This window comes from Lonchura striata, chromosome 12 (genome assembly GCF_050655825.1).
Source record: "Lonchura striata isolate lonStrDom1 chromosome 12, ASM5065582v1, whole genome shotgun sequence".
NCBI lineage: Eukaryota > Metazoa > Chordata > Aves > Passeriformes > Estrildidae > Lonchura > Lonchura striata.
Window position 1 is genome coordinate 18,788,390 of NC_140714.1, and position 18,833 is coordinate 18,807,222.

At 43.2% G+C, this 18,833-nt stretch overlaps 1 protein-coding gene across 1 annotated transcript in view; it reads left to right on the forward strand.

Moving 5' to 3' along the window:
* SLC6A11 (solute carrier family 6 member 11) overlaps positions 1-11,390 on the forward strand; it is a 92,981-nt gene extending 81,591 nt beyond the window's left edge. The window contains exons 9-14 of the mRNA XM_021530472.4: positions 928-1,040; positions 2,326-2,463; positions 4,084-4,186; positions 4,878-4,978; positions 6,251-6,421; positions 7,812-11,390. Of these exons, the coding sequence (XP_021386147.1) occupies positions 928-1,040; positions 2,326-2,463; positions 4,084-4,186; positions 4,878-4,978; positions 6,251-6,421; positions 7,812-7,964 (779 nt within the window). The 3' untranslated portion in view covers positions 7,965-11,390. The remainder of the gene's footprint in view (positions 1-927; positions 1,041-2,325; positions 2,464-4,083; positions 4,187-4,877; positions 4,979-6,250; positions 6,422-7,811) is intronic.
* The last annotated feature ends 7,443 nt before the right edge of the window (positions 11,391-18,833 follow it).

Sequence of the window (18,833 nt, forward strand, 5' to 3'; positions counted from 1 at the left end):
TTAAATGAGGAAGCAGCAGAGTGTGACAGGTCTGCACTGAAGTTACTGCAACAGGAGCACAGAGCTCTCCTTTAGTGGCTGGGAGAGGCCCTTTGTGCCCCTGCTTTGAAAGATGGCTGGCTTCATAAAAAGCAGCTGATAAATAAAACCAGAAAAGCACGACCAAGGAGAAAGGTATTTTAGGAGCTCTGGGAAGTTATCAGTGCTGTTACAAAAATGTTCTGTTTCGAAGATTTCTCTAAATGTGTAGTCAATGTCATACAGCAGAAGCAGCACCCCAAAACACAGATCAGGATGGGAACCAACCTTTGCCTTGCACCAGGTTAGGAGAAAAGTACAGACTCCAGGATATGTTCCTAAGTTATATATAAAGACTCCAGGATATGTTCCTAAGTTATGTAAGGCAATCACAGGAGCACACACTATGATTTATTCAGGGATGTTTGTAGAGCTGCACAGCCACACAAAACAGGGGAACAGAGAGCACTGGGATGTCTGAGCAGCAGCTGAGCATCCTTTGGCCAGGGTGCAGGCAAGGTTGTGCCATTTCTGATAAGCCTCATCACAAATTGTTTAGACTATGAGAGGTGTGGAGTTTGTCAAGGAGTTCAGTCTGGGGTTGAGTTCCTCTTATCTGCCCTGGCAGAAGAGTCAGATTGTGGTGGGCTGACCCTGACCAGCAGCTGGGCATCCTCACTGCTGTCCACTCTCAGCTTCCACAGGGGATGGGGAAGGGAACAGGAAGAGAAAAGGTGAGAAAATGATAAAGCAGTCTGATGAGTGATGCTGGGTGAGCCCTGCTCAGCCAGAGCCACCTTTTTGGTGTCAGCAGTGCTGTTTTCCCACAGCTCAGGCTGCTCTGGAGGAGCTGAGCTCCATCTCAGACTCCTACACAAGTATAAATTTTATTTCTTTATTCCTTTCCAGGACCAGGACTTGCATTCATTGCTTACCCTAAAGCTGTCACCATGATGCCTCTGTCTCCTCTGTGGGCAGCTCTGTTCTTCATGATGCTCATCTTCCTGGGCTTGGACAGCCAGGTATGAAACAACCCCATTGCAAGGAGTTTTCAGCCTCCCCAACAGGTGGAAGTCACACCTAAAGAGCATCAGCCTGATGAAAGTCTGAGCCCTAACTTAATTCTTTGCTATTTTAGGTCTTTGTTGTGATGCTGGGTATTCCTTGACGATTCACTGCAAAGGCTGGTTCAGCCTGATTCCAGCTTTCATTATTAACATGGAAATCAGTCTGAACTTCCACAGGGCTGATTAAAATTCATGCTTCAGTAAAATACCAGCCCATTCGTAAAGCACTTTGCAATGAATTTTGGAGCTGAATATCAGATAGGGATAATATCATTTTCTATGGTATATTTTTACTGCAAGATACCATAGCAAGGAATGCGCAGTCATATCCTGCAGCAGAGGGGCAGCACAGAACTCATTGTCCCTGTGTGACTGTAAAAATTACAAAAGCTGCTCGAAGAAAAGCGTGAAGTGCCTGGGATTTTTAGCATGCAGCTCAGCCCTTGGCATGACTGGGTGCACAAAGTTTATGATTCTAAAGCTCAGCAGTGCTTATGCTGCATGACATTTGCAATCCTTAAATTTAATGTTTTAATAACTGCTATTTTTAATGATCTAACAGGTTCTTAAAAGTCTTTTTTTTTTTTTTTCTTTTTAAGTGAGCAGATCCTGGATTCTGCTCTTGACTGTTCCTATGTTCTATTTTGGGGTGTTAATTTGGGGCCTGTTTTAGAAACCTTGCTCCAGAGCAAGGAGTCAAAAGCTCAGGCCTTTTGCTTCTTTGATGTTTAAAGACACTGAAGATGTTCCTGCCCTCCTTTGTTAGAGGTACCTGGCTTGGGCACACAACAGCTCTGGGGAACTTCTCTCTTCTGGTAAATGGAGAGAACTTCCCCCAAACTCTGCTGCTCCTTTAGCAGGTTAGAGGATGCATGGTAAAATTGGCAAAAGTGCCTGGAGTGACATGATCCCATGGAAGGTTTGTACATGATTTCCTTCCCATTCAAGCCACATTTGAAAGGTTTAATTTTCATTTAGTCCACCCGCTACAGGGCAAACGCAGTCTGGGATAATATTAGAGAATCCAAGTGTTTGAATTTGGTGGAAATACATAACTTTGGATGTTTTCAGTGGGAGAAGGTTCCTCTCTGCTTGACCTTCTGCTTATGGAGCATGCCTAGGGACTGCCCACCCTCTGTGATGAAAACACAGCAGGATGTTTAAAGCGTTAGGTGGCAAATCCCAATGCCAGCAGCAGAGGAGAGAGATTTGACTGGATCTTTGCTGTCCTTTGCTGCAGTTTGTGTGTGTGGAAAGCATCGTGACAGCCGTGGTGGACATGTACCCCAAGGTGTTCCGCAGGGGCTACAGGAGGGAGCTGCTCATCCTCGGCCTCTCCGTCGTCTCCTACTTCCTCGGCCTCATCATGTTAACTGAGGTAAGAGCTCAGAGGGAACCACTTGTGGCTACAATCACCACTGACAATTCTTTGAGAGACTGTTCTCGGCTCCTCTGTAATCTCTGAAATGGGAGAAGTGGCCTTGTTTTATCAGCTGAGCTCAGGAAGTGTTTTAATCCAAAATACACAGCCCAGCCAAGGAAATTCCATCTGCTTTGCACCCGCCAGCCACACACACTGATCACGGTTTCTGCTTGCTTACCCTGGGCAGGAGCAACCACATTTTGGATGGAAAGAACAATAAAGAAGATGAAATAAAGTGAAAAGAGAAAATCAAACCATCTTTGGCTTCCAGATCATCAGCCATGTCAATCAGTTCAGCCAATCTCTGATGTGTCCCTTCCTACTTGGAATAATTTGGAATTTGGAACATTAATATTTAATTACACTCATCAAATCTCCCTCTCTGATAAGAGATATGATGCTCTGTGTGAAATAACACATTGAACAGAAATTTTATATACTTATTGGCTTTATATTTGCCTGTAAATCATTCTTATTCTCAGTGAAAGAAATCATCTTTGTTATGCAAAAAGGAAAATCTTGGAATAACCCCTCCACAGGGCATGTTTTGAACAGAGAGACATTAAGATATTCAAGCTAAAAAAATTATATAAACCTGAAGAGTGAAAAGGAAACAAGTTCTCCAAACTGCAGGAATATCCACGCAGGAGTTTTGTTCTCCTTACCTTGTATTGTCTGAGTTGGTTTTTTCTAAATTTGCATTTTGCTCAGGTATTTGCTGAGCCTCACCATGATGACTTTGCAGTAGAAATTTTGTTTTCTTCCTATTTTTAGGATTCTCTTCCATCTGCAGAAAGTTGTCTGAGATGTAATGGATCACATGAGCTCCCCAAAAACATTTCATTCCAACTGAGGAGCTCATCTCAAGCCCCTCATTCCTTCCTTGGAATTCCTTTCATTGAAAAGCTCTCTTGTGAACTCCTCCTCCTCATTATTTCAATAGTAAATGCAGATGTGATAAATTATTGTGTCTCACAGAAAAAGTGTAATATTACCCATATAATTTTAATTTTTTTAACTGTAATGTTATTGATTGGATGATTCTTATTCCTTTTCCTTTGTGACAAATAATAAAGACTTGTTTCAGTCATGTGGCTTCAAGTCTGTGAGCTCCATTCACATTTTTTAGGTCACTTTACTCATTTTGTAGTCCCTAAACCATCAGAGAGGGATTTTGGTTGCTAGAGATTTTACCTTCTTTCCTCACATCTTAATCAATTATTTTACATATTAATAACACCGACACAGAACCAGGATCTGGAGGTCAGAATCACCTGGGAATATCTACAGCTTGATGTGGTAATAAATAGAGGTAAAAGCAGGGAGGTGGGAGAGCATTTTTGGAAAAAAAATCAAATTTACTTCTCTCCACTCCAGATTTCCTACCCTAAAAGAAGTGCAGAGTAAAATAAAAAAACCAAGAAATTAATATTCTTCGTTCAAGAAGAAACCAACTTGAATAGGAAGCTTGGCAGGGAGCAAAGAGCTTGACAGTATAATTAAAAGAGATTTGCTATGAAATAATCCCACCGGTGCCAACCCATTTTTTTTCCCCTTTCCTATTTTCTCTTCCAGGGTGGGATGTATGTCTTCCAGCTCTTTGACTCCTATGCAGCCAGTGGGATGTGTCTGCTCTTTGTGGCCATATTTGAGTGTGTCTGCATAGGCTGGGTGTACGGTGAGTGAAGAACATTGCTCTGTTTTTCTGATCAAAGTTTTCTGTTTGCATAAAAGCAAAGTGAGAGCCTTGTACCCTTCCACTTTCCCTTGCCCCAAAAAAAGTCATAAATGCCTTTTTCTCCACAAAGATTCACACTCTGGAGAATTTCACCTTGTAAAGCACCATAGAACTGCAGATCCCATGTGCCCAGCTATCCTTGGGTTCACACACGAGCTTGTAGCATCTAAATATAGAATCTAAATATATTTATATATAAAAGATATACTCCTTGACTGGGGTTTTTTACAGCCTGATTCCACAACAGAGAGAAGAAACCAACTAAGCAGAATATATTAGGCTTATGCTTGCTTTGAAGGAAAGCAAAACTCAAGGTGTGGAGGAAAAAGGAGAGTAGGACGAAATGAAATGTTCATATTTTCGTGACAGCTTGTGCCACACTAATGAAGTCTCCCTCTCTGATAAGAGATACAATGATCTATATGAAATAAAAGTTTGATAGCAGCAGGAATTTTTTATCAGCCCCTGCCACGAGCACGGGGCAGACGGCAGGGAGGAGTTTTCCAGGGAAAGAGGGGCAGCTTCAGCTTTCCCAGCTCTGTCTGTGCTTTCTCTCCACTGTTTTAAACCCTGATCTGGACAACCCCTTCCATGTGCACCCTACATCTGCTCTTCCTTTGTTTTTGGGCAGGCAGCAATCGCTTTTATGAGAACATTGAAGACATGATTGGGTACAAACCTGTGTCGTTGATTAAGTGGTGCTGGATGGTCCTAACTCCAGGTATTTGTGCAGTAAGTACAGAATGTCCAAAGCACTTGTTTTAGATATAAAGAACATGATATTCTGAACATGCTTTTTATATTTTTGCTGCTTCTAATAGCTGAGAGAAATGCCTGTTGATTTGTAGCATGTATTTCAAATAAAAACACTCTGTAGGATATTGTTAAATATCTGTAAAATTGTTAAATATTCTGTGAAAGATCTCAATATGTAAAATCATGGGGGAAAAAAAAAATAATGCCAGGGCCCTAAATGAACATTTGCCAGAACAGGAGAGATGTTTTTCCCTGTAGTTGGTGGCCCTTGTGTGCCAACACACAGTTCGAGCTCCTCCAGACTTGTGCTGGATCCTTTGCTGCTTTCTCCTCCCTTCTCCTCTCTCTTTTGGGGGGAGTGGACATTTTGCAAAGGAGACAAGACATTTTTTAATTTCAAAAGTAGCAGAAGAGCCAAAAGCCCACCCCACAGGCATGAAGGAGGGGAAGGAAGCTGGTGCCAGCTCTGCAGAGCTGTGGCAGTGTCACGGGGACAAAGTTCCAAAGCAGCATGATCAGATTGCCCTTAAAATTGAGCATGAGATGCCAAAACCCCTTTCCAGCTGTGTAACATTCCAGTGATGGCAACTGCAAACCACAGCAGCTGGGCTACCTCGAGATCCAGGCTCCCATTTGCAAGCTCAGGAAAATTTCTGACCCATCTGCACCAAATCTGAAATTACCTCTATACCATTTTCTCTTGTGCAGTCATTTCACCACTTTAGAGAAAATTACATGGTAACTTTTTTTCTATTTCATACATTGAAATGGTCCAAGCTGCTTGATTAGAAATTTAGACAGATTTTTTAGGGGTTTTGGCAGGATGAAAGCATTGGAACTGCAGATACACACAGTGGATTAAAGCAACTTCAAAAATTTTGGCTTTCTTTTTTCATCCTGACAGGTTGGAGAGAACCCAGCTCATGTTACTGAATCACAGCTGGTTCACTGTAGCAAAACTTAATCTTTCCTGCCCAGGTGCTGTTTGCCATCAAAGTGCAGGGCTTGTTGTCATCAAGAGGTAAATAGGATTAAACTTGAAAGGTTGCTCATTTCTGCAGGAGCCTCTGAGATGTGTTATTTAAGCTGTACAGAAAAGAGGATGTTGCTGGTGGGTTTTTTGCTCTGAGTGAAGAGCTTCCCTCTGCTCTCCCTCCTCAGGGAGCCTGGTCTAAACACTCAGCCAAATCCTTGTCACACACGCAGGGTTTGCCCAAACACCTCTGACAATATCTCTGCTTGTTTCAGGGAATCTTCATCTTTTTCCTGGTGAAATACAAGCCCCTGAAGTACAACAATGTGTACATCTACCCTGACTGGGGCTACGGCATCGGGTGGATGATGGCACTCTCCTCCATGGTCTGCATCCCGCTGTGGATCTGCATCAAGCTCTGGAAGACAGAAGGCACCTTCATGGAGGTGAGAGAGAGCTGCAGCTCTCTGTTTTAATCAAAAATACACAGCCCAGCCAAGGAAATTCCATCTGCTTGGGGAGGGGGTAGGACTCCTCACCTGCATCATTTAATCACAACAGCAGTGCCACATCCCTGTTCCCTGCGTTAGGGCTCTCAGCCGCCGCTGGAAAGAGAATTCTGAACTTTCTCTGCTTTATTCTGAATTTTCTCTGCTTTATTGTGAATTCCTGTTGGGCTTTTTGCTGCCAGTGGTAAACTAATCAATTTAAGGTTCTCTGTCCCAGCACAATTTGTAGCTTAAGATGTCTGCAACATCACCCAAATCCCTCACGGTTTGTAACAGCCATTCCCTTTTCCCATGGTTTTTGTTGTGCTGCCAGGATTTTCTCCAGAAGCTGGGTTGCCCACACTGCCATTTTCTGGACAGTTTTCCTAATTTCAGCTCTCTGAATGAGAAGCTCAGGCAAATAAAGAGATTTAGTGGAATCTTCTGACATTTGGTGTCAGGTTAGCTCAGGTCTAGGCTGAGATTATTATCAATTTAAGCTTGGAATGTTCCTCCTTTCTGTGGGAGCTCCAAAGAAAGGCAGTGAAGGAAGCAATAGTGGAAGAAACAAAAATAAAAACCTTTTTCAGCCATTTGGGATTCCAACATTGCAGAAAAGCCTCATTTTGTCCATATTGCAAAATACTCCGTTCAGCTGATTAAACACAGCCTGGAGGCTGCCTAGGAAATCTTTACTGGGTATAGAAATTAAATCTGAATTGTCTGTGATTTAGTTGTCTCAGAGAGTCAGAAAAGGAAGTCTGCACAAATCTAACCATTCAATATTTCCTCAATGCAGCAGCCCCACCTGCCCCTGCAGGTGAGCAGGCTGTGCTGGAGCTGCAGCACTGCAGACAGGTCGTTATCTTTTCCCTGCCAGAATGACAAGAGGATTGTTTGAATCCCAGCTGGGAGCTTCTTGAGGAGCCAGCCTCCTGCTGTGAGCAGCAATCTTGCTGTGGATGTCTTTGCTAGAAAAGAGAAAGTAGATTTTGCTTTATCACAGCTCAATACACCTCGGCTGTCTCTGGTATATTTGCTTTTTCCAGTGGACATCATTGATTATAAAATGAGAAACAAAATGTAGCCGTAGAATAGAACACAGTGCTGAGAGTCTTCATGAAACGGGATGATTAAATCAGCATAAAAATTCACTTTGGTTTGAGCTTTGCCTTCTTTGGTCTGGTGGGATTTATCCAGAATTGTGCAGCCTGCAGGTCTGAGGGTGTGCCCTCGGAAATGAGAGGCAGACATGCAGGAGAAAAGCCTTTTATAATAGATCTGTTAAAGAGAGGTGTGTCTGTGACCAAGAAAAATGTAATGATTTCCAATTTCTCCAATTTTCTAGAAATTCAGGAAGTTGATTACACCTAGCTCAGACCTGAAAATGCGGGGCAAGCTCGGAGGAGGAGCCTACATTGCAGCAATAAATGACTGCGATGCCAAACTGAAAGGAGATGGCAACATTTCCACCATCACAGAAAAGGAGACACATTTCTGAAAGAACTTTTTTTTGGTGTTTTATTTTTTTTGTATAAAGAAATAAATAAATTCACTTAATTATAGAGGCTGGCTTGTTTTGCACAGAATTTTATTAACCAGTTAATTTTAAAGTGAAAATTGTATACTTGTTTAAAAAGTGATTTTTTTAAATTACTCTATCTGTAATGATTCTGTAAAAGAAAAAGAAATAGTATGATATGGTCTGTTAGTGTTGGCTTGTAATATGGTGATTCCAGTCAATGTTTTTTGGTTTTTTTTTTAGACTTTAGAGGGACCTGTATAATGTGCTGTAAAACTTTTCTACTTTGATTTGTGGCAGGTGTAACGTTGTATAGACCTTCTAACCTGTAAGCATTTCAGCCCTTTTCAGCTCTCCGTGTGTGTATATAAAGGGAACCAGCCCATCCTGTGGTTTGCTTGGGAAGAAATCTCCTTTCAGGGCGAGTTTGGTGATGCTGACAGCGCCTCAGCTGCTCCCACCTCCTTCCCTCCACCCTCCACTGGCTTCAGCAGGGCTGCAAATGTGGAACGGGCCCATCCTGAGCCACTGTTTTCCTGGAGATTGGATAGAGGCTGGTTCTGAAGGGCTCTGAATTTGCTGCTGTAAGTTCCTGGTCTCTGATGGGATGTGCTCCCAAACCTTGCCATTCTCCTCCATGGGTGGCTGCTCCTGAATTTTGGCCGGCACTTCCCACTCCCTGGAGTGACCTGTGTTTGTGTGTGCTCCTCCAACAGGAGATCAAGGTGATTTCACAGAGCTGGAGATGTTCTGAGAGGAAAAGAACAGGTTTAGGGCCAGGTTTAGGGCTCTCTCTGTCTCTACAACTCATTCCCCTGCAAAGGAATCCAGGATCCTACAATGCCAATGTGTAGCACTACACAGCTCCTCTGCTGGCACACGGTGGGATTTGGGGTGTCCTGTGCAGGGCCAGCAGCTGAACTGGATGACCCTTGCAACTCATGGGGTTCTGATTCCTCCTCAAGGTCCTTTCCAGGTCCCCTCAGATCAGGCAGTGATTCCTCTGCCCGGGATGGGATGGAGGCTTGGACTGAAATCACAGAGGAATTTCTTTAGCAGAAGGTTGGGGTGATGTCCTTGATCTGTGCAGGAGTCCCGGGAGGTGATTTCTGGGTGCTGCAGGGAGGGGTTCACACAGGGCTCTTGTGACCCCTCGGTGGCACAGAGGGAGCAGTGCTGGGTTTTTCAGTCAGCTCTTGCTCTGGACTGGTTAGGGTTAAAACCCTGGCTTTAAGCTGGTTTTGTACGTGGATCCAGCCGCTGGACGGTTCTTCCAGGAGGTGTGCAGATGCCCCAGAATGAAAACTAAGCTCTGGCTTAGGATGTGGGTTTTTTACCTGATAATATTTCAAACACTATTATTTGTTCTGGACAATTTTTTCTTGGATTGTTTTTGTTATTTGATGGTTGTGTGCAAAACCTGTGGAGGAACAGTGTCCTGCACTGCACAGGATTTGGGGGCAGAGACAAGAGACAGCCCAGAAGAAATGTCATAAAACCTGCTGCTTTCTCTGCAACTCCAACCCACCGGAGCTCAGACACAGCACCTGGAGTTGTAAGAAACAGAAATGTCTCCTGACCTTCTCCCAAGAAAATATTTCCCTAGAAATCACTAAATATATCTTAATATTGGATAGAACTGTACCTGCAGTCAGCACTTCTCTGAGCTCTTGCTGTTGCTTCTTAAAAAAAAACATTTTTATGGAACTGCTTTGTCTTGAGTGACTTCATTAAATCTAATAGAGCCATTTCATTTTTACTTTATCTTATTTGTAGGGCTATATTTTGTGTGTGGCAAGGCTGAAGCCTAGCAGAGGACTTCAAATCCTCTAAGTCCTGTTTGCATGTCTCCATTGTGAGCTGCTTGGAGCAGGACATTTGGAAGAAACCTGGATTAAGGAAGGCACAGAGCCATCGTTTCGTGCCTCCTTCAGAAGGAGCCAAAACTCCATCCCATGGGAAAACTGGCAATATTCCCAGAATTGAAACCATTGATTTATTTACAGTGAAGAAACTGAATTGACATTGACACTCTAAAATCTAGGAATTCACATTTTTGGAAGTCCCAACAAATAAGGAGTATTTGTGGCCCCGTGTCTGTCCCTTCCTGGGCTTTCTCTCCAGGCTGCAGAGCCGAGGCCCCAGAGCCACGCGTGGTCATGGCTGCTCCCGGGGAGGATGGAAGGTGTTTTCTGATCACTGAAGAGAGAGGCACCTTTAGGTTGCTCTTGGTCTGGATTTCAGGACTCCTGAGAACCTCTGGGCTGTGCTTGGCCTGGATTTCAGTGTCATTCCCTTGCCAGTCAGGATTCTGAGGAAGTGCCAAGCGATTCAGCTCCTGGGGCCATCCGTGGGCACAAAGTGACCCCACTGAGGTGGTGCCTCGGTGGTTTTGGCACTGCAGATGGGACAGGAAACTGCTGCTGACTTGGAGGGCCCCAGAGCAGAGCCAGGCGAGGGGAGAGAATAACGTGGGGATTTATTAAAGCCTTCAGCAGGCACAGCTTGGGCAGCCACAGCCTCCAGGGGCTGCACCCAAGGTGGCGATGGGCACCAGTTTTTCACACAATTTTCAGTTTGGGCCATTTCCATGTCAGGGGTTAATGCTCCAATTCCAGCTGCAGGAGATGAAGTCATTTACCCCCAGTCTGCTCCCCCCAGCTCACTTCTGTTTGTACTTTTTGGGGCTTGAGGCAGTGAGGTGCCCTTGAGATTCAGGCCCAGAGAGGAATTGTTGCATCTGACCAAAATGTGAGGACAGCAACTAGCACTCTGTGTGGAGTTTAAATTATGCACTAACACAGCACAGGAGTGGAAAAATACAAAAGCAGAAATCCCAAAGCATCACTGGGATGGGGACAAACGCTGCTGTAGGACAGAAAGTGCTCGGTGTGCTTTGTGTGAGTCCTTTGGTACCTGCCCAAGCCCCCAGGCAGCTGTGCCTGCCCGGGAGCTGCTGCCCCGTGCTGCCACAGACATTTCACCTGTGCTCACGGCCCTGCTGCTGCTGGCTGCTGCGCTCTCTGAGCTCCTAATTGCTCATTTCTTTAACGCTTTACTGATTTTAAAAACTTTTTTGGTTTTTTTGGGGGTTTTTTTTTTGGTTTTTTTTTTTTTTGTGGGGAGGGTAAATTTCCTAATTGTGGTTGGGGGTTTTTTTGAAATTATATGAGGGGAAAATGTAAAAAAATCCAACTCCGTGGTGATGATTTTTTTATGCAGTAGGAACAAACTGCCTTTTTCTGAAATATTTGCAGAATTCTTAAAAATAATACAATAAAAATGAACAACCACTAAGGTTTATGTAACATTTTACACGAAGAAAGATTCTGTTTGGTTTTGAAGGGCACAAGATTTCGCCTACTTACTTTGTTCTCAAAAATTAAAGGAAATGGGCAAACCCCATTCTGTGTATTTTAATTTATATCGATGAACTTGACATGACACTCCCCTAATTAATTAAATAATCACAGCTACCCTGGCAGAGCAAACCAATGTCCCTTGATGTGAAATGGGGAACTGAGAAACAAAAGGAGGTTTAGCAACTTCTTTGAGGTCACGCAGCAAATCTGTGGCTGAGAGAAACTGAGGTTCCCTGGGGTCTATAGCTATATTTATTTATATCTGTGTTTTATGTAGATACTTAGATATAAATAGATATATATATTTAGATAGATATCTATATATTTAGATATATAAATATCCAAATATATAATCAATATATATAATAGCTATATCTATATCTATATCTATAGATATATATATATTTAGATAGATATCTATATATTTAGATATATAAATATCCAAATATATTATCAACATATATAATAGTTATATCTATATATATAGATATATAAATTGAGATAGATATCTATATATTTAGATAGATTATAAATATCCAAATATATAATCAATGTATGTTCTAGTTATATCTATATATATATATAGATATATATTAACATATATATATAAAAATATCTAAATATCTATAGAAACTACAGATTTAAATAAATAGAGATATAGATCCAGGGAACTTCAGTTTCTCTCAGCATATATTATTTGATTATATCATATTATATCATATTATATTATATTATATTATATTATATTATATTATATTATATTATATTACATTATATTATGATATAATAATTTTATATTTATAATTGTATATAATTATGATATGTAATTATATAATATATTATACTATATATCTAAATATATGTATAAAATATAGATATAAATAAATATAGATAAATATATAAAACAAAAACAAATAAAATATTATAAATATAAATTAAAATATAAAATACAAATTGAAATACAAAAGTAATTTAAAATTATTAAAATTCGTTAAAAATTAAAATATAGATTATATCTATAGATATAAATATTATACATATTAATATAACAATATAAATATAAACATAAATAATATAAATAACATAAATAGAAATATAAATAATATAAATACTGTAAATATAACTATAAATATAACTATAACTACAAATATAACTCTAACTAACTATACCAATAAATAATAAAAATAAAATAATAGAAATATAAATAATAGAAATATAAATAAAAGGTGCTGCTCAGCCACCACTCTCCTGCTGCTGCCCCTTCCCTGGCACTCCAGGCTGGCTCTGCTGGGGCCCCTCCGTGTCCCTGGCCAGCCCGAGCCTCAGGAGCTGCTGGGGGTGAAAGCCCTGCCCGAGCCGAGCTCCCAGTGCCTCCAGCCCCTGCCCTGCCAGAGGCTGCCCAGGGAGGGCAATTCCATCTTCTGCTGCTGAACTGCACTGAAATAACCTCCCAGCACAGCCTCCCTCCCAGCCCTGTGCCCCCCGTCATCTCTCAGGCTCTGCTTTTATGTTTTTTATGCTCTTCTGGGTGCCTGGAGTGTTCAGCTCTGGAGCCTCCAGCATCCAAAGGATGTGGAGCTGTTGGAATAAGTCAAATGGAGGCCACAAAAGTGATGAAAGGGCTGGACCCCTCTGCTCTGGAGCCAGGCTGGGGGTGCTCCCCTGGAGAGGAGAAGCTCCAGGGAGAGCTCAGAGCCCTGCCAGGGCCTGAGGGGCTCCAGGAGAGCTGGAGAGGGACTGGGGACAGGGATGGAGGGACAGAGGGAATGGCTCCCTCTGCCAGAGGACAGGGATGGATGGGATATTGGCAATCAGGAATTGTTCCCTGTGAGGGTGGAGAGGCCCTGGCACAGGTGCCCAGAGCAGCTGTGGCTGCCCCTGGATCCCTGGCTGTGCCCACGGCCAGGCTGGACAGGGCTGGGAGCAGCCTGGGACAGTGGAAGGTGTCCCTGCCATGGCAGGGGTGGAGCTGGGTGAGGTTTAAAGTCCCTTTCAACCCAATTTTTTCTATGATCCTCTCTTACATCTCTGACCCATGTACAGGGAGGAATTCTTGCTTTAGTACACAACACACCCATGAAAAATTCTGCTCTTATCCCCTGAGGCACCCTCTTATACAGCAGCCTGCAACACAGGAAATGAAATTCTTTTCTTAAAGGCTCTTTCTCATCTTGACTTCCCAAGCTTGGCTCTAATATGGAAAATATGCTATGGGTTTTGACAAAACCTTTCCACTCCTCTCTGGCTGTGCCACTACTGGGTGCTTCTGTGCTGTTTTACCCTGTGCCAGAAGCCACAGCCAGGCCCCTGTTTCTCTCCAGGTGTTGCTAGCAGCTGATGGAGAGGCTCTTTCCAGACTGTGATGAGCTCCATGGCTTTTAGAATTAGGGAGTCCTTGTGGTATTCCAATTAAACAAGATCAGCCTAAGGAGAGTCAAGAATTCCTTGTGATAAATAACAAAATATTGGGGTGTGCTAGTTAATCCAGCCCCTCAATCCCCCCTCCATTCCCCTCTGGAAGAGGCACAGCAGCTTTTCTTCAACATTGCTGTAAAACATCTTCTGAGGAACCCTGAGAGCCGGGGCTGACACCATCCCCTTCCTTCCCCTGCTCCTCAAGCATGAATCATCCCTGCCCTCTTCCCAAAGGCTGGAAGCTGTGACAGAGGCATGCCCTGCTCAGGAGAGCAAACAGCAGCTATTTGAGCAGACCCCTCCAGGGCCAGGGCTAAGTTTGGCAGCAGCAGTGACGTGGGACTGCTCAGCACTGGTGTCACAGCCCTGGCAGCCACACGCTCGGGGAGGGCAGGGAACAGGGGCACAGCCAAGCCCTGGCCCCTTGTGCCTTCCCCAGTGCTTAGAGTGCAAGGAATGAGAGAGATCTGTCCTTAAAAACAAACTGGGGGGCTGGTACATAAAGCTCCAGAAGTAAAAACACTAGAAAACTAGTTGAAAAATAAAGCTGCCACCCCTCCTTGCTGTGTGCTCAAGGAAAGGAGAGACCACAGCCCTGCTTCCAGCTTCTTCCCAAAAATCCAACTTCTTCTTGCTTTCTCTCCTTATCACTTCACTCTCCTTCCTCAGTCATGGTCATCATGTGCAGCCAAATTCTTTTAATTAATGCAATTAGCTAACAGCCTCTAATAGCCCTTCTCCTTCTGCTCCAGGAGCAGAGGCTGCAGTGGCAGCTCAAGATGTTGAAGCTCAGATGCTGGGAAGGACAAAAGTGGTACCTAAGGGAGGTGGGGGTAGGGATCAGTGCCCCAAGAACCCAAAAAGTTTCCTGTGAAGTCTCAGGAAAGATCTTGGCAAACATGCACAGACTTTTAAGTATAACCTGGGCTGATTTGCTGAAAATAATATCCAAATATAAGCAGGAAAAAATGAAAAGCTGATTTAAGTGTCACTTGTACATCATGCTTTCATCCCTGCAAACAGCACACAGAGGTTGTTCCTGGTTTATCTTAATGGCCTATTCTGCTCTTACTTCTGTTTTCCAAGATATTATTTTCTGTTTTTCTGAGCTGACTTTTAGGTCTCCAGGTCTTTAGCCTGTGATATTTGCCTGCATTTCAATCCAGACAAAAAAAGTTGATTTCACTGGGAAAGGAACCCAAAACCAGGAGTGAGAGGGCTCTGTCCTTACAAACTGGGTAAAGATGGATGCTGAGAGATGGAAGAAGCAATGGGAGGAACCAGAAGTTCCTTAAGAAAAGAAAAAGGGGGGGTATACATTAGAAGGGGTCTGTCTTAGGTGATTTGGGAAGTCTGTACCTGCACATAAAAAGGAAGCTGCATTCTCTAACCATTTGAGAGACCCCAGGGAAATGCCCATGGCCCCTCTTCTTACTTGAATAAAGTTACAGGACTCCTCTGCCTCCTTTTTGGACACAAACCTCTGGTATTTGAAAATTAATATTCCTGAGAAGAACAGGTTTTCTGTGGGTTATTCACTGGTGCCAGGGAGATCAGGCTGTGTTTGTGCTCACAGCCCTCTGTGGAGTAGCAGGAGCTGAGCTCTGCCTGCTCTGGAGACACCCAGGTCTCCCCCCCAGCCTGTCCCCACATCACCTTTGAAGAAGAAAAATGTAAACTGCAACAGAAACCTGCCCAGGAATTCCTCTGGGCTTTAGCATCTTGCTCCTGGTTTTGGGTTCCTTTCCTGGTGAAATCAACTTTTTTGTCTGGATTGAAATGCAGGCAAAAATCACAGGCTAAAGACCTGGAGACCTAAAAGTCAGCTCAGAAAAACAGAAAATAATATCTTGGAAAACAGAAGTAAGAGCAAAATAGGCCATTAAGATAAACCAGGAACAACCTCTGTGTGCTGTTTGCAGGGATGAAAGCATGATGTACAAGTGACACTTAAATCAGCTTTTCATTTTTTCCTGCTTATATTTGGATATTATTTCCAGCAAATCAGCCCAGGTTATACTTAAAAGTCTGTGCATGTTTGCCAAGCTCTTTCCTGAGACTTCACAGGAAACTTTTTGGGTTCTTGGGGTACAGATCCCTACCCCCACCTCCCTTAGGTACCAATTTTGTCCTTCCCAGCATCTGAGCTTCAACATCTTGAGCTGCCACTGCAGCCTCTGCTCCTGGAGCAGAAGGAGAAGGGCTATTAGAGGCTGTTAGCTAATTGCATTAATTAAAAGAATTTGGCTGCACATGATGACCATGACTGAGGAAGGAGAGTGAAGTGATAAGGAGAGAAAGCAGGAAGAAGTTGGATTTTTGGGAAGAAGCTGGAAGCAGGGCTGTGGTCTCTCCTTTCCTTGAGCACACAGCAAGGAGGGGTGGCAGCTTTATTTTTCAACTAGTTTTCTAGTGTTTTTACTTCTGGAGCTTTTGGTTTTTTTCATGTGTTTCTGGGTGTTTTCAGAGTCCTTTTTGTCATCCAAATTGGCTGGTTTTTTGCAAGTTTTAGATTCACTGAATGTGCAAGTTTTTCCTTAATTATTTCTGCCCTTGACAAGCTCAGCCTCCTCAAACCCCTGTTTTATCCACCCCACCCCTGCAGGTTGAATTATAAGCCTGCTCTGTGAATTACAGTGCTGTTGCTGATTAAAAAATCCTATTTATTTGGTTAATTCAAGTGAAGTGCTTTAAAATTATTGGAATCAAAGGTGTTTTTTTCAGCAGATATTGACAAAGCCAAGTGTGGATTTTTTTTTTTTTTGGGACTGTAACACACAGTCTGGACTAATCCTATTGTGTATCCTAATAGTAAGTATCCTCTGAGTTGCTGTAGCAAGGTGAAATAATGTTTTATCTGTTCAACTGCAGGAGTTCAATTTACCTGTGTTTGTACAGAGCTTGGGCGTTTTGTGTGAAATGATCCCATCTGTGGGAAGCTGTGTTGTTAGCTCTGTTTTGGGGAGGAGTCTGCAGGCAGGATGGAGTGCAGAGGCAGCACTGGGGGCAGGAAACGTGGCTCTGCCTCTCTGGGCTTGTTGCTAAAGCAATGTGGATATTTCATGGGCTGATGGAACTGCCTGAGGAACCCTGAAACTCAGGGAACTCTGCACACCAGAATTCTGCTTCCTGCAGCAGCCACCACTCTGCATTTACATGGAATTTCTGAGACAGATTATCTCTTCTTAACAAGTGAGTGGAATCTAAGTAAAAAATCAGATTTCTCCCAGCTGGAAGTCCCATTTCAGAAGGGGAATTGCAGGAAGCTGCCTGTGCTGTGTGCCCTGTGCAGTACAGGAGGAAGGCTCCTGTCTCTCTCAGCTGCAGGGTAACCTCACCCCGGGCTGCAGGTGCTCCTCAAAGAACCTTTGGGCAGAATTTCCGTGGTGTTCTGGGGACACCTTTTGGTTAGAAGAGGGCTGAACCTGGGTTTGGATCCAGTCCCCACCTCACACCTGTGAGTTTGTGAGCCCCAAGTTGGGCAACTCCCTGGGGGCTGCCCTGGCAGGGGAGACCCTCCTGGAGCACTTCTGTGTCAGGAACCAGGGGCGCATTGGACTTTTTCAGTTTTCAGCTTCTCTTTGTTGTTACCTTATCAAAACTTCAGCACACTGTCTGCACCGGGCTCTGCGTGCAGGAAAACAGCACAAAAATGGCCAACAATCTCTTGTTGCAAGGCCTTTGAAGTCTAATCAAAAACTAAGCTACATAATTAAGAAGTGACACCGAAATTATTTTCCTTTCTAACCCAATAACTGACCCCTAAAGATCCGCAATGCAGAGTTTTTACCCAATTACAAGATACCACCCAAACTAAAGAAGAAAGAGGAAGAAGAAAGGAACTCAAGACAACACCCCATACCCTCCATCTTGTATCCATCTATAACATATTAAAAATCTTAAAACCTAAATTTCTCACCCATGTGACATGCTGCACTACTCTCTACAATCTCTACAACCTATTTCACACTTTTGTGGTTTCTAGTTTACTTTGAGGCTTTGGAAGTTCTCTCCATGAATGAGGGTCAAAGTCAGAGCTGCCCTGGGGGCAGGACACCCCAGAGCAAACAGAGAAATATTCCTGGTGCCCTGTGTTTCCACAAACACTCATTTCGACCCTCAGCTTCTCATACATGGACTTGCCCTTCCAGGTGATAAAATTTACAAATCCCTTCTGTAGCTGGTTTGTGGGGTTTTTTGGGTTTTTTTTTTTGTTGTTTTTGTTTTTTCTTTTTTTTTAAATGCAGTTCTGTGATTTTTCCTTCCAAAGTCTTGGTTTCTATATCATTAGGTGGCAGCACATGCCAACACAAAATCTGTTTGTCCCCAGAGCTGGAAGACAGAGGGTCAGGAGAGTTTTCCTTGGATCTGAATCATGATGCAAAGAATGCAGTGAGTCTTTACAAGAAGACAAAATGAAATTTCCATAAAGCTTCAGGCTGGAGCTGCCCTGAGCTGTCTATACTGAGACAGGTATAGATGTTTAAATTATGGGGAGTAACATGTGGTGTGAGGGAAAACAATGACAAGATATCCTGTGGGAAAGGCCACTCCCATAAATTTAATGTTTTTGGTCAGGTCAAGTTACATGAACCTGGTAAGTCATATTCACATTTTACTTTTTTTTCACTCCTCACTATATTCTTGCTCTGTCTGAACCCTGCCCAATATTTCTGAAGAACTTCTCAGAACACCCAGACTGCACACCTAAAATGTCCCCACTGTCAGCCCATCCTCAGCCACGGTCCTGAGGTTCCTCATGGAATATCTGGGAATTAGGGCATTAACAGCTGAAGCAAACCTCCTATTTAATTAGAAGCAGGTGTAATTAACACCCACAGAGAGTTTTGTATCCAGGTGTGAGGTGATGAGGTGCAGGTGAAAACCAGCAGGCAAAGGGACAAAGTACAATTTGTATTTATTTGTGTCCGTGCTTGCATTCTAAGCAAAGGAACAAAGTGCAGTTTATATTTAATTGTGTTCCTGCTTGCATTTTAAGCAAAGCCTGCCCTATCTCTGTGTGTTCTTTGTGACCAGAGCTGCAAAGCAGCAGTGTGAGAGAAAAAACCAC